At 38.1% G+C, this 14,570-nt stretch overlaps 1 protein-coding gene across 1 annotated transcript; it reads left to right on the top strand.

Moving 5' to 3' along the window:
• The first annotated feature begins 11,876 nt into the window (after window positions 1-11,876).
• Window positions 11,877-14,570, top strand: wdr89 (WD repeat domain 89). The gene is made up of 2 exons (XM_084743209.1): window positions 11,877-12,126; window positions 13,397-14,570. Exon 2 carries the CDS (start codon window positions 13,430-13,432, stop codon window positions 14,564-14,566), a length of 1,137 nt encoding a protein of 378 aa, XP_084599335.1. The 5' UTR covers window positions 11,877-12,126; window positions 13,397-13,429; the 3' UTR covers window positions 14,567-14,570.

Below are 14,570 nucleotides of genomic sequence, written 5' to 3'. Positions count from 1 at the left end.
GAAGAATCTGCAACTAGAGAATTATTTATTTAATATTAATTATTCAGTTTAATATTAAATAAATCAGCCTGTCCTGCAATTTCATTTCTTTAGATGATGAAATGATTATCAAAATAGGTTGACTCCCTACTTGATTGATTGACGAATAAATTCACTCGTCATGTTTGGTTTTTAAAGTTTGTGTGGTTCTTTGTCAGGAAGCTTCTTAATATTAATATTTGATCTTCCTCTCTTCTGTCTCAGCTCTCAAAGCAATAAGATCCTTTCTACACTTTTATACTTCCTTATTCTTATATCAGAGTTTATACTGACGGAGAAAAAGGCTTCTCCTTCACCTTTGACCCCCTGTGGAGTGGACACCCCTGTGGTTTCATGTTTTTGAACTTTGTTACCTGTCTGACCGAAACAGACTGACATCAGTCAGAAATGAGAATCGGCTCATTTTCGAGGTGTTTGATCACTTGTTTCCTAAAGGGCTCTTCCCACTCTGTCTGCTCTGTTTACTGTTTCGCTCTTTACAAATGAAATCGTTTGTTGTCTGCTGAAATCGATTGCTTTTCCTGCACAGGATCACCGACCGGGCACATACTGTATGATCCAGGAGGACAGACGGAAGCGTCACTTTGTTGGGGAAACGTACACAGAGGATTTTTAATAGTTTGACGGGAATTTGTCCACTTGGCTCAGCATTTTTTTTAAACACTGTAAACAGACTTCCTGTTCGAGATGCTCTCGATGGCACGCAGCCACTTCCTGCTCAGGGGAGTGTGTCATCGGCTCGTGTCAGGAGGGAGGAGGTGGCGTAGATAACGGCCCTCTCAGGAGGGAGGACACGTGGAGCAAGAGACCAGAGGGAGGTCAGGATGATGAAGGGAGGATACAGCTCAGGCAAAAAAATCAAACTCTGTATTTTGAACAATATCGTTCTGTATGTTTCTCAGTGTTAGGGCCACAGATTTTAGACTAAAGTGGGAATATTTTGAAAAAAGTTGTAATTTTATGAGGAGAAGTTAGAATTTTTAGAATATACTGAAAATTTACACTAAGAAGTTGTGATATTTTAAGAAAAGCATACAGAAACCAGGAACAGACGTGCTTGCAGTGATTTTTTTTTTAATGCCTCAAGATCATGAGAAATCATTTTGTTACTTTGAGATAACAAAGCTCGTGTTCTCAAGATAATTAATTGATGATCTCAGTAACAGCATCAAAAAAGATCATTGTAAGCACCGCAGTTCTCGTCTTCAGTAAAAACATGACGTAATATTCGAATGTTGTAGTAAAGAGGTGAAAGCTTTTACATGTCATAAAATCCTGCACTCAACATTTTCTTTTCTCAAAATATGACACCACACAGTCTTCAGATCAGGGCTGCAGCTGACGATTATTTTCAATTAGTGTGATGATTATTTTCTTGACTCATTGATCCGTTTCTCCCAAAGTCCAACATATTGTCCTCAACTGTCTTGTTTTGTCCACAACCCAAAGATATTCAGTTTATTTTCAGAGAGGAGGAAAGAAATCACAATCAATGAAATCAGAAAATTTTTACTTTTTGTCCTGGAAAAAAGAGGTTAATAATTAATTTTTAATTAAAACGTTGTTGCAGCTCTTTCTAAAATATCCTGACTCATAAAAATACAACTCTACTTTGGAAACGTTTTACTGCCGAGAGAGAAGAGTTAAAAAGCAGAGCAGTCTAAGACTGTGGCTCCAGTCCAACTTCTCGAGTCTCAACACAAGAACAACCAGAAAGTCAATAAAACTGAATTCATGAATAAGTTTAATGAAACTTACAATGTCCATTCATTTTACTGCTAAACTCAACTAAAAGACCATTTGAGGACTCTGTCTGTCTCCTCCTGGTGTCCTCCCACTCTACAGCTGAGTCACTAATGAATAATCAATAATGAATAAACCCTTCAGAGCGCTACACACCACCTGAACCTTCAGTGTAGGTTTACTGATCGACGCCTGTGTGACCGGACCAATCTGACAAGAAGGACTTCACTTTTCCTCTGTGCCTGTTTCATGAAGAAGTGACCGAAGTTGTCTTCTCTGGTTTTTACTTCAGCAGATCACGTCGATCCAACTCTGCTGCGAACTGAAGGTTCTTCTGGAATGAAGACATTTTCTATACGTGGTTCCTCATGTACTTGGAATGAAACAGGACGTCCTGTTTGGGCTCAAGGACCCTGTGACCATCATTATTGTTCATTATGTGTTTGACGGCAGCAGCAGAACAGTTCTCAGTTTTCTAAAGAGTCCTGATGCTCAGTGGTCAGTTGAGTAACCCTCGACATCAGTCAGAAAATAGTTTGTACATGGAGTTATACTGTAGTATTTAGTTTAAAAGAAAAGATGGGTGGAAGAAAATAAGAGTGAAAGTTTATTCTTAACTTTGGAATAGTTCAACAGAAAAAAATTCAACACAACGTCCACTTAATAACTTTTTCTGGACCTTTTGAGGGCTGCAACAAGCAGTTATTTTCAGCATTTGGTTATTTTTCTGATTAATCGATAATTTTTTGGTCAACAAAAAGTCAGAAAATGGTGAAAAATTGTAATCAAGTGTTTCCCAAAATCCAAGACGACGTCCTCAAATGTCAAACAAGAAAATATTCACATTTAATGAGCTGGAGTCTCCAAATCTTAGCATCATATGACTTAAAGCCTTGTTGTTTGCTTTTCTTGTATCTGAAACATCTTTTTGTTTGTGTTCTCTCAATTACTTGATACTCAGTGGACTTTGTGTGGAGATTTTTTCTTATTTTTCTCAGTTTTGGCACCAAACGTCACCCAAAGCCATATTTGGAAGCATTTCTCGTGCGATTAGTTTGTCATTTGCTTCTTTGATTTCAAGACAAGAAATAGCAGCGAAAAGATTCAAATTTCAGGGATGTTAGACTGTTGTAACTAAAGATCACTGAGCATCTTTCAAAGTGCCGCCTCACCAGAGTTTTATTCTCGTGTGCGTCTGAAACATTTCACCGTCCGCGTGTTTGAACTGAATCTCCTCGAGGCAATAATGACTGAACATCTGGACTGATGTTTCATTCACACATTCCTCCTGCAGCAGTTGTGGGTGAAGTGCCTTGCTCGAAGGCACGCTTAGAGTTTTTTTTTGTTTTTTGTTTTTTTTAACCAGCGGGTGGAGCATTCAGGTGCTGCCGCCCCCTGGTGACCTTTCACCTCTGAACTGACCAACAAAGTCCTGAGAAAAACAAACTTTTCCCGAGTGTTTGTCGGTGAGAGCAGCAGGTTGAGAGGCTGACCTGTTGTACATTGTTGTATACGGTACTGTCCTAATATAAATGCACTGTTTCCCAGAATGCACTGCCCCCCCCCCCCCCGAGCCGGGCAGAAAAGGTGAAGTTGGTCCTAAATGTTGATTTGAGGAAACTGAATTGAAATAAAATCAGCGTTCAGGTCAGATAAATGTTTCTTCATATGTGGTTTGTGCTCTTTAATTTGTCACATTTTTGTCACACGATGTTTTACCTTTTTGCTTTAAAATTTTGATTATTTGGTAAAATACTAAAAGCAGCTGAGAAGATTAAAGTATTGCAGCTGTCATAAAAAAGTGGAACTATTTAGGGCTGTAAATAATTATTCTATCCATTATTTCCTTGATTTATGGATTAACAGGTGATAAAATGCCTTTGGCAGTTTTTCAGGGTCCAAGTTTGTTTCTTCAGTTGTGTTTTTCTTTTTCTTGGTCCAACCAACATTTTAAATAGAGATGAACAATTCTGAAAAAACTGTTCTGACTGATATTGATATTGCGAAATGATTTGTGATATTAGAAGGATTTTTTTTTTTTACATCATTAGTGTTTATGATGATGTGATTTTTGTTTGGATCTGTTCCAAACAAAGATGTTTTCTTGAGTTTGTAGAATATGACGTGTAGTTCAGGGCATCTCTTCAGCAAGATAATATTTCATTTAAAATGTTAATTTTACTGACTTTATTGTCTTTAATAAATATCACAACTCCTGCAATTGAAAATTGTGGTGAGCCATGTTGCATTTTTAATAAAATTTTTATTGATTGTTCAGCCCTAACTCAAAGATATTTGATGTACAGTGATATCAAAAGAGAGATCAGCAAATATTTGTATTTTTCTTGTCAGTATCACAGCCGTCAGCGGTGGAAATAACTAACTTTACATTTCTGAAGTCACTTTATGTGACTATTTCCAGTTTATGCTGCTTGACACTTCTGCTCCATTGCATTTATCTTACAGTTTGTATTTACTTTGAGGACCAAGACTGTATCATCAAATCATATTATCATCTTAATAATTATGATCCATTGTTCTAGTGCCCAAAAATATATAAATGAATCCATATTTGCTTCACATAGTAACTCAGCTTACACAGCAATGCATCAGTAAAAATAAGCCAGTTAATTAATTCAGCATTTTAAAAGGAGTCAATCTGCCTCCTTTGTGTATTTTTACTTTTGACACTTTAAGTACATGTTGCTGATAATACTATTATATTTCTATCATTATCAGTCATTTATATTGCAGTATAATAAATAATTTCAGCCTGAACAAACAGATTATGACATTTAAACAACAGTTATAAACTTGAACTTTTGTCAGACTGAAAAGAAAATACAACATGACGGGACCAGCTTCACCTGAGCGTGTGTCAGCCTGTGATCAGTCTGTTTAAAGCCGCTGCCCGGCTCGTTTCACTTCCTGTGGCCTTGCCTTGTGCACGTTTTTTTTTTCCTCTTTTTTTTTTTGTCTTGAATGTAGTTTCCTCTCTGTACCAGTAAAACAGGAAGCTTATTTCTGTTCTCTTTCTGCTTTTGTTTCTTTGATACTGATGAAACTTGTGTTATTCCTGTGGTTGGATCAGGTTTGTCTCAAATGTTCCAATAGATTTCAATAAGTGCTTAAATAAAAATATTTCATTTCAAATTAAGACGCAAATTAAAAGTTAAATGTTTCTGTGTGTCTGTATGGAGCTTCCAAGGAATTTACATTCTTCTGTGTTAAATCTGAACCTTTTCCTGTCAAAAGACCAAAACTTTCTCATATTAACTCTTGATATTCAAATGATGTTGAAGATTTAAACACGTGTGTGTTGGCCGTGTTATTTACATCCCGGCAGGAGGAAGTTTCCTCTGCAGATGGAGCAGCGATCGAGGAAATGAGATAAATGAGATTAAACTAAACTTCCTGACGCTGATGATAATTATTGTTTCCATTGTGAGGCTCCACAAGACCTCCACCACCCATATGTCAGGTCACCAGCCTGTTAACCTGTCTGTGTGTGTCTGTGTGTGTCTGTGTGTGTCTTGGATTAATGGCAGATCTGTGGTAACTAAATCGGGACCGACCCAAAGACCAATTACTGATTGTTACAGCAGCACTAAATCCTCCAATTTTCTTTTGAGATACTGAAATCAGTCATAAGTTCAGATTTAGTTCTGGTTCTGATACCAGTGTGGTAAAATGCCTCAGATGTATAAAATGCTGGATCAGGTATCGACAGTTATGTGAGCCTATATATTGATCTGATATCATGTCATTTATTTTCCTGAAAGGAGACTCATGTTCATGTTTGACTTGAGCTCAGCCAGACAACAATGACAGCAATCATCTCACCTCCACACAGGGTTAGTATTGAACAACTGTTCAAAAATAGTAATAATAATAATAATATGTAGGCATCTATATTTTGTCAGTAGCTACTCCTTATAGGCCAATAAAATAAATACAATTCAGGTAATGTATCAGGAAGAAAAAAATTGCAACATCTCTTAGTTTTGTAAAAAATTACAGATTTTTTGCTAATCCTAAATTTTGGTTGTAATTGTCCTTTCAAATTTTACTTCCTTTGTTATTAAGTAGAAGTTCACCATGTGTGAAAATCCAAACTTTTATTCATCATAATCTCTTCTAATTTTTATTTTTTATTTTTGTGATTTGGTAGGATATCAGCTGTAGTAGGGCTGCAACTACCATTTATCAATAGGTTGATTAATCGATTAATAGTTGTTTGCCCGTAAAATGTCAGAAAATTACGTCCTCAAACATCTTGTTTTGTCCACAATCCAAAGATAATAAGTTTACTCTCAGAGAGGAGCAAAGAAACCAGAAAATATTCTCATTTAAGAAGCTGGAATCAAAGAATTTAGGCTTTTTTTGTTTAATTGTTCATTTTATCTGTTATAATCCTGCATTTCTTTATTTGATGGAACCTCCAAATTTATTTTAATCCTAAATATTATTTGTATTAATCCAAATTTGATTTGATATAATTCGAGATGTGATATGACTGCTCTCATTATTTGGCCTGGCTCTGGTTAATTTGATGCACAGGACACCGCTGAGGTTTATTAATTACAAGATTTCAGATCAATACATAGATTTGTTTACTCACTAATGCCTGATTCAGAATTTTAGATCAGAAACGTCTCTGACACAGGCGTCTGTATCTGAACAACTCTAGTTATAATCCCAAATCTTAAAATACAATCCCAAAATGTGCTATACTCCTAAATATTTTAATCCCAAATTTTGTCAACTGATAGTTTCAAATCTTGTCACCACGCCCCTGAACTATGACCCAAATTTGTCGTGAGACCAAATTTTTTGTTGCCGCGGCTCAGAAAACCCTCAAACCCCAAATTCTTTTTACACCCAAATTTCCTCTCAATTCACAAACACGATCAGGGAGTTTCGAAATAAACACATGAAATATAGAAATATTAGAAACATCTCGCCCCCAGCTCCTCTGGGGCCCCCGATGGAGGCCGAGGGCCCTTAAACAACAGGAACATGTGGTTGTTTATACTGGATCTCTTTTTCTATAAAAAATCTTTAATACTTTGGCCAAATATAAAATGTTTGAACTTGTAGCTCAGTCAGATGAAGTTTGCTCCACGTTGCCCTTTAGTGCCTTCGGTGTCGTTCAGGAAGATTCATGTGAAAACTCTGATCCTGACTCTTGTTTTTATTCTCTTCGGTCCGTCCTGTCGTGTCGTTGCCTTTTGCACTTTGTAGCTGCGTTAATGTTTCCCTGCAGGGAGGGAAAAATGAAAAAAGACTGACTTAAGTTTGGTTGATAATTAAGTTTTGTAAATTCAAACTAGATTTTAGTTTCCTGCACTGTTTCTTCTTTATGACTGCCTTCACTCGAATTAACAAGTGAGTCACTGTAGAGTCCATTTTTTTCACTGTTAAATAAATTATAAAGTATTTAATCTCACCCTTTGTTCATATTTGTATTCACAGACTGTTTGCATGAAAAAATGAGTTTGTCTGTTTGTCCAAAAACCAAATAAATCTCCCGATGATTCATCTGTTTGGTTAAACTGACAAGTTTCAGTCAAATATGCCACAGATCCATTTCAGGAGAAGCTGATGAATTATTTAAACATCTCAAGAGCTTCATTTCTTACTCTATTCAGTAATCCTTCTGTCAGAACAGGTGTCATGTTTTTCATTTTGGATTTGAACTCTTCATGTTTCCGTTTTGATCGTAAACCCAGTTTGAGTCCTGATGTGACGGATGTGAACGTTAGCAGATCTTTATGCAGTTTTACAGTATTTTTTTTTAATATCTGAGGATTTTATTGTTGGTTTTGATCTTTGATTCAAAATGCAGATCAGTTTTTTTTTTGTCTGATTATTTGTGTGAAATTAACTGAAATAAAAATGATGATAAAATAAACACATGCTACTCTTTGGTTATTTAGCTGACATAGTGTGCACTTTATTTAGTGTATTAATATTATTATTATTAATTTGATACATCATCATAGGGACTTCCAGTACACTTCACAAATTATGCAGCGATCCACAGATTAAGTTAAAAATCTGTTTCCAAATTTGAAAACAAACATAATCAGAGTGAGAGACGTACCAGTGAATGTGTGAGCCTGTATTTAGGCATCGTGGTGCTTTTAAGCTAAATGCTAATGTTGGCTAACATGCATGTTTACTATCTTCACTGGTTTAGCGTGGACTTTTTAGCAAGAAACACAAAGTAGAGCTGAGATCATGATATCAAGTTCTCTTAATAAATGATTAATAAATTAACACAGCCAAGGTGGGAGTGTTCGGCTTTCAGTGGCAGAATAAAAATGATTAAATTATTATTATCGCTTCTGTGGGAGACGTTAGATAAGTTAGCTGTAGCTAACCACAGCCCGAACCTGAGGTGGATGGCCCATCATTTCAACATCCCAAAAGTCCAAAAAATGTCCCATTGAACCGAAGTTTATTAAAACATGTCCCACTGGACTGAAAACCTGTTTGTCTGTCCTGAAACCAAACAGTCAGTGCATGGAGGGCCCATTGCTCCAAAACCTCTCCCCTCTGTTTTTGGGAAAGGATGAAGTCAAGTGACATCAAAACTAAGAAATGTTCGTGGTTTGGGTTCAAATAAGTATGTTAGCTATCACTCAGTTAGGTTCTGAACAGGTTTGTGATACCAGTTTGTATAGTGAGTAATTTCAGAACAATGGGCCATCAGAGCGATGGGGATTTGTTTTCAGGACAACAGACTAACAGACAAATAGGCTTTCAGTCTAATTTTTTTTGACTATTTGTGTCTCAGATTAATGTACTGTCAGAACAATGGAACTGCACCAGCCTCAGTACCCATTCAGTAACTAAAACTGATGCAGTTAGCTGATAATAATATTGTGAATATTTCATTTCAGTTTTCTTTGTCAGCAGCTTTAAAATTTGTGTTGTGGTTTCCAAAACTCATGGCTGCAGTATTTAAATTTTTGAGTCACTAACTGTTATTAGCTTGTGTATTAACATTAATCAAAATATATGTTGGTGCTCATCCACAGTGACCCTCAAATAGGAACCTTGAGGAACATTTGGGTTCATAAAAATATTGGCTTCACACAGGGTTCCACGTCTAGACTGTTCTGAAATGGCATTGGTCCAAAAAATAAAAATACCTTTGGCCTGAAAGCCTGTTTGTCCAACAGCCTGTTATCCTGAAAACAAACACACCTTGCCCTGAAATTTCATCATCTCCCAGGCAGTCAGACAAATACACTTTCAGTCCAGTGGGACATTTTTTGGTTCTCAGAATAATGGACCATCACAACATTGACATTGCGCCCAGTAGAACCTATTTGATAACTAAAACTGATGAAGTTAGCTGATAATAATATTATGGATATTTAATTGCAGTTGTCTTTGCCAGCGGCTTGACATAAAATGCCCCATTGGACCCTATAGCCTGTTTGTCCAACAACCTGTTGTCCTGAAAACAAATGCGCATTGCCTCCAAAATATATGATCGCCCTGCAGTACAAACCCTAAACCTAAATCAAATTAAAAAACTGGGTTGATGGGGACACTACACTAACTGAGGTAAAACTCGTGATTTTAATCCAACACTGAAAATTTGTCCGCAACAGTAAAATTGAAGTATCACTCTGTTTAAGGCCAGACAGATCACCTATCCAGGACAAAAAACCCCAGTGATTTAGTACCTCCGGTTGATATAAAAGCTCATTCTAAGATACCGAAAAGAAGAGATTTTCAGGTGATTACACACTAATGAAAACATACTTCCATTTCTGACCAATAACTCCCTGTAAATCTTTCACACTGGAACTTTAAGGAGTGTCGGGAGAACTCACTGACCTCTAAACCATCTGTGACCAAACTGCAGCTGCACCAACCAGAAAAATCCTTTCAGACGTCAAAAAAACAAAAAAAAACAAAAAAAAAAAAGTCATGACAACATGAAAGTAAAGAAACAGTTTCAGAATTTACTTCAAAGTTTAAGACCCTGTTTTCATTAAGTGTTTGTGTTGTTTTGTCTAGAGCTCCTCGGACATGTTATTTACAGTGACAGTATTATCTGGGCCTGAATGAAACCTATGCAGCCTCCTCTAACATGCCACAGAGCACGTGTGCTGCTCATCACGCTTGAATGAGCCTGTGAGGGGTTTAATGACCCTCTCTCAGTGTGTTTTTTTCTGCTGCCGCTGAGCTGCTCTCCGTCCACAGATGGTGATGTGGTGATGTGGTGTGTCACAGGACGACCGGTTTTCCACTTCGCTCTGCCAAAGCTGCAGCACAGAGACAGACTGCAGCTGCTGGCCTCGACATTAGAGACGTCTCTCTTTGTTTTTTTTTCTTCTTCTTCTCCTTCTTCTGCCCGGTGGCGTGTCAGGAGAACAGAAGTGAAAGCACACAGGACTGTGGGTAAACGTCTGTCAGTGTTTTGTTGGGAATGACTAAATCACACAGGCTGGTCTGAAGACACCTGCTGTCACTGAGGACAAAGTAAACATGTTTTTGCTTTTGTTTTCATCTCCGTCAGTGTCTTTGTCTTTACGTCTTTTTGTCTGTTTGTAAGCAGGACATCCCTGTTTAACACTTAAAAGTAGAATCAATTAGATTTTTCCGAGCTGTTCATAAACGCACCAGAAAGACAGTTGATTGTTGAGTCTCATTCCCAGGATGTCAAATGGTAAAACGTCCTGAACACCAAAAAATGATGAGAAGATAAGAAAATGCAGGCAGAGGACACTTCAGAGGACATGATGATTTGGAGGGATTATAAAAGGAAAAGTTGCACATTACAACTTTAAAAAGACTTAAATTCACATTTGCTCCCTCAAAATGTTGAGCTGTCACAACTATTTTTTACAGTGTCAAAAATCCTAAATCAATCAATCAATACATAAGACTTCAGGGAGAAGAGAGAACTTAATTGTTGTGACTTCAGACAGATTTTTTCTTCTTAAATGGTTCTTTCGATCACAAAGGTTGCAGACCCCTGCTGTAGTCCTTAATGCACAGAAACTGGGAGCAGCCATGCTTCCAGTATTTTGTTTTCTAGTGCTATTATCTCAAGAAAACAAGATAAGAGTTGCCATGTCAGCAAACATAGATGTGTCTTGATCACTCACTTGTGTCTGAAATGACAGTAAAAGTCTCCTCAGGTTCAGACAGTAAAAAAGCTCCAGTGTCTGTGTTTGTTTTATCTCTCCAGTCTGGAAGATCGTCCTCTTCTTCTCTCCAGGAGTCATGAAAGTCTGAGGTTTGATTTCGTTTGTCTGTGTGTGACTGAACTGTGCCACTTCAGATCTGGGTCAGATGGAAGACTTCAATCCAAACAGAAAACTAAAAGTTGCTGCTGCCCCCTGCTGGACAAGAGAGGACTCACATCTCACCTGAACTCACCAGTATAATTAAATATTCTGAAAGATTTATTTTTTATTTTTTCTATTTATTACTTACCTCTACCTGCCTTCACTTTTTAACTTTAAAGTTTGGCATCAGTTTCTTTTATTTTGAAGAGCCTTTTGAAATTTGTAAAAGAATGGTATGGGGAAAAAAGTATTGATTTATTGATGAATTTATTGAGCTATGAATTTTAATTAATCTGATTAATGTTAAGAATCTCCCATGATGGTGCAAATGATGTTTCAGAGGATGTTCGTGCTGTCAACGACAACAAAAATCAGGTAAAACAACTAATAATTCAAATAAATTAAAAAAATTTTTTTTTGCACTATATATATATTGGATACTTAAACCCTTTTAGGATTTACGTCTACTATAAAAACATTTTAAGACATCTGAGAGTTTTAAAAGACCGAATTTCCTTCAAGATACAATTATAATATATAACAATATTTTTCCAAGTCTGTGTCTGTGATAATTCTTCAGTTATTTCTTATTTTACGCAAAATATGTATAAAACAAAAACAAAGTAATATCTTACAAAAGCCAAGGGCATCGCTGATGATTTCTCTCTGAAATTAATAATAAATTGCACAATGTTTGGTTAAACAGCGAGCTACATCAGTGTCTGAATGGTTGTTTCCCAGCGAAAGCGGAACCATTTATTGAAGGAGTGTTCCGGTCCGGCTGTCAATATTGTGACACATAGTGTGTCCCCCATGCGTGTTTTGAGCAAAAGTAATCTGATGACATTATCGGTGGTTTTTGAGAGGATTTTGATTGACAGTTAAGTTTAATTCGTTCATAGTATTGGTTTATTGCTGTGTTGTTGTTGTTTTTTTTTTTTTCAAAATGGCGGCAGACGTGTCGAAGTGTTAGCCAACAAAGTAAACTGGTGTTTTTCCTTAATTTGTGGAAAATTCTAGCACGTAGGTAAGTTGAAAATAACAACACATAACACATTGGTAACAACACATGACCCACAGAAACAATGACTGATAAAAACGGTGACTGTGACCTGATTTCTGCTTGAATCTCTCAAAGGTGCAGAAGCCAAAACCAAACTCCATGTAAAAATGTGTATAGTTTTTGTTTTCTAGTTTAATGACAAACATAAATGTAACTTTATATATAAATTATAACCTTTACAAATGTGTGTGCTATTTTGCTTAATTCGGCAAAAGTTGTATTCACCAAACGACATGTTGTACTAGCTTATCAAATTGTAATACAACTTGCAGTGAAAGAAACGGTGAGAATAACGAAGATAAACTATAAAAAATGTATTTATTGTTCGTTTTTTTGTTGCACTGACTGTATGCCGAATTGCAAAATGATTTATAATGATTTATTAAACATAAGATTTTGTGTGCTAATATGCACATGACTATGGGTAAGGAGCAAGTATAGGTTTAAGGATCAGAATTTGATCAGAGTCTTGCTATAGAATAGGAGGCAAAATTAGAACTTTATTAATCCCGAAGGAAATTCTACTGCCAGAGATTGCTTAAAATTTACAGTATCAGAAAAAACAAACAAATATAAAGATAAATATAAGGTATAAATATAAAATGAGTATAGATGTAAATACAAAAACAGTGCCTGAAAGATATGAATAAATGTCAGATAAGTAATAAAGTAAGCTAAAAATAAACAAAAATAGAAAAAGTAGAATTTGCAATGATATGCAAATATTGGCAGAGATATTGAAAAATAATAAGATATAATATTGCTCCTATTATTAAACACAATATTGTACACTCAACAAAAATATAAATAATAATAATACTTTTGTTTTTGCTCCTATTCTTCAGGAGTTGAAGTAAAAGACACAAGACTTCCTCTGTGCAAATAAAAGGTGTATTACTCTCAAAATTTGGTATCTGTAGCTCTGTGTGAAATAGCCATAGTTCAGCGCATAATAGATTGTTTTGGGTTTTTTTTTTTCAAAATAAAACATCACATTTTAGAGTGACCCTTTATTGTGACCAATACAAGTGATTCAGTAAAATTAGGGAGAAATAAACATTTTGTCTGCACAGAAAAAGTTACTTGAACTCATGAAAAAGGGGAGCAAAAACAAAAGTGTGGTGTTTATACTTTGTTAAGCGTATATGATAATGATAATGGAAAGTAGTACTGAACTTGATGTCAGTAGAGATTTAATGTGACAAGAACATTCACAACTTTTTTTTTCTTCCAGTCCATTGGGTAAATCCTGTTTCGCTGAGCTGACATGGACGGTTTGGAGGAGAAGCTCAAAGGTCTGTCCATCGCCCGGCGGTCTCACCCAGAGGAACCCACCTACCTGCTGGACGTCGCCCTGCAGCCGGCCGGCCTGCTCGCCGTCTCCTGCTCCAACTTCACCGTCCACCTTCACAACAAGGACACTCTGAGCCTGGTGGGGGAGTACCGGGGCCACAGCGGGCCGCTCTGTGGGGTCGTTTTCTCCCACACCTCTTCTGACCTCCTCTACTCTGGCTCTGCTGACGGGACGGTCCGGGGGTGGGACGTGCGCCGCCCGGGGACAGATGCAGTCCAGGTGTTTAAAAGTGACCCTTCACACAGCTTCTGCAGCTTCGACCTGAGCTGTGGCGACGCGCTCCTCTGTGGCGGCACGGAGCAGGTGAATGATGAAGACAGCTTCCTGGTGTTCTGGGACGTCAGGAAACCAGGTGGCGCGCTGCTCGGGGTGTACTCTGAGTCGCACAGTGATGATGTCACACAGGTGCGTTTCCACCCTCGAGATAAAGACCGTCTGGCGTCAGGCTCCACAGACGGCCTGGTGAATGTGTTTGACCTGAGCCGGGGGGCGGAGGTGGAGGCGCTGCTCGCCACCTGTAACAGCGACTCGTCAGCTGGCTCCATCTGCTGGTCAGGGGCGGACTACACCCAGCTGCTGTGCCTCAGCCATGACGAGGGGCTCCACCTGTGGGATCTGAGTCAGCTGGACACAGATGAGCCTCTCACCATCTTCAGCACATCTGACGCTCGCAGCCTGACGCCGCTGGCTGACGGGAGTGGCGTGGATTACCTGGTGGGGGGGGGGTGGCTGGAGGAGGCCCAGAAGCTGCTGGTGGTCGGAGGGAGGAACAGCGGGGAGCTCCACCTGATGGAGTGTGACGGCGGGGGGCTGCGCCTGCTGAGGAGCCTCGAGGGCGGCCACACCTCCACGGTGCGCTGCTTCCTGTGGGACGCAGCCGGGGAGGCTCTGGTCACCGGGGGAGAGGATGCTCAACTGTTACTATGGAAACCAGGAGGGGAGGAGCTCACGGCAGGGAAAAGAGAGTCGATGAAGAGCCAATCAGCTTTGAGACTCAAATCCAGGCCTCATAAAAAACATGGCTACCAGAGAGAGAAGAAGACGGCGTAGCAAA

This window comes from Lutjanus erythropterus, chromosome 18 (assembly GCF_056507025.1).
Source record: "Lutjanus erythropterus isolate fLutEry1 chromosome 18, fLutEry1.hap2, whole genome shotgun sequence".
NCBI classification, from domain to species: Eukaryota; Metazoa; Chordata; class Actinopteri; order Lutjaniformes; family Lutjanidae; genus Lutjanus; species Lutjanus erythropterus.
This window is presented reverse-complemented; position numbering and strand designations above follow the sequence as displayed.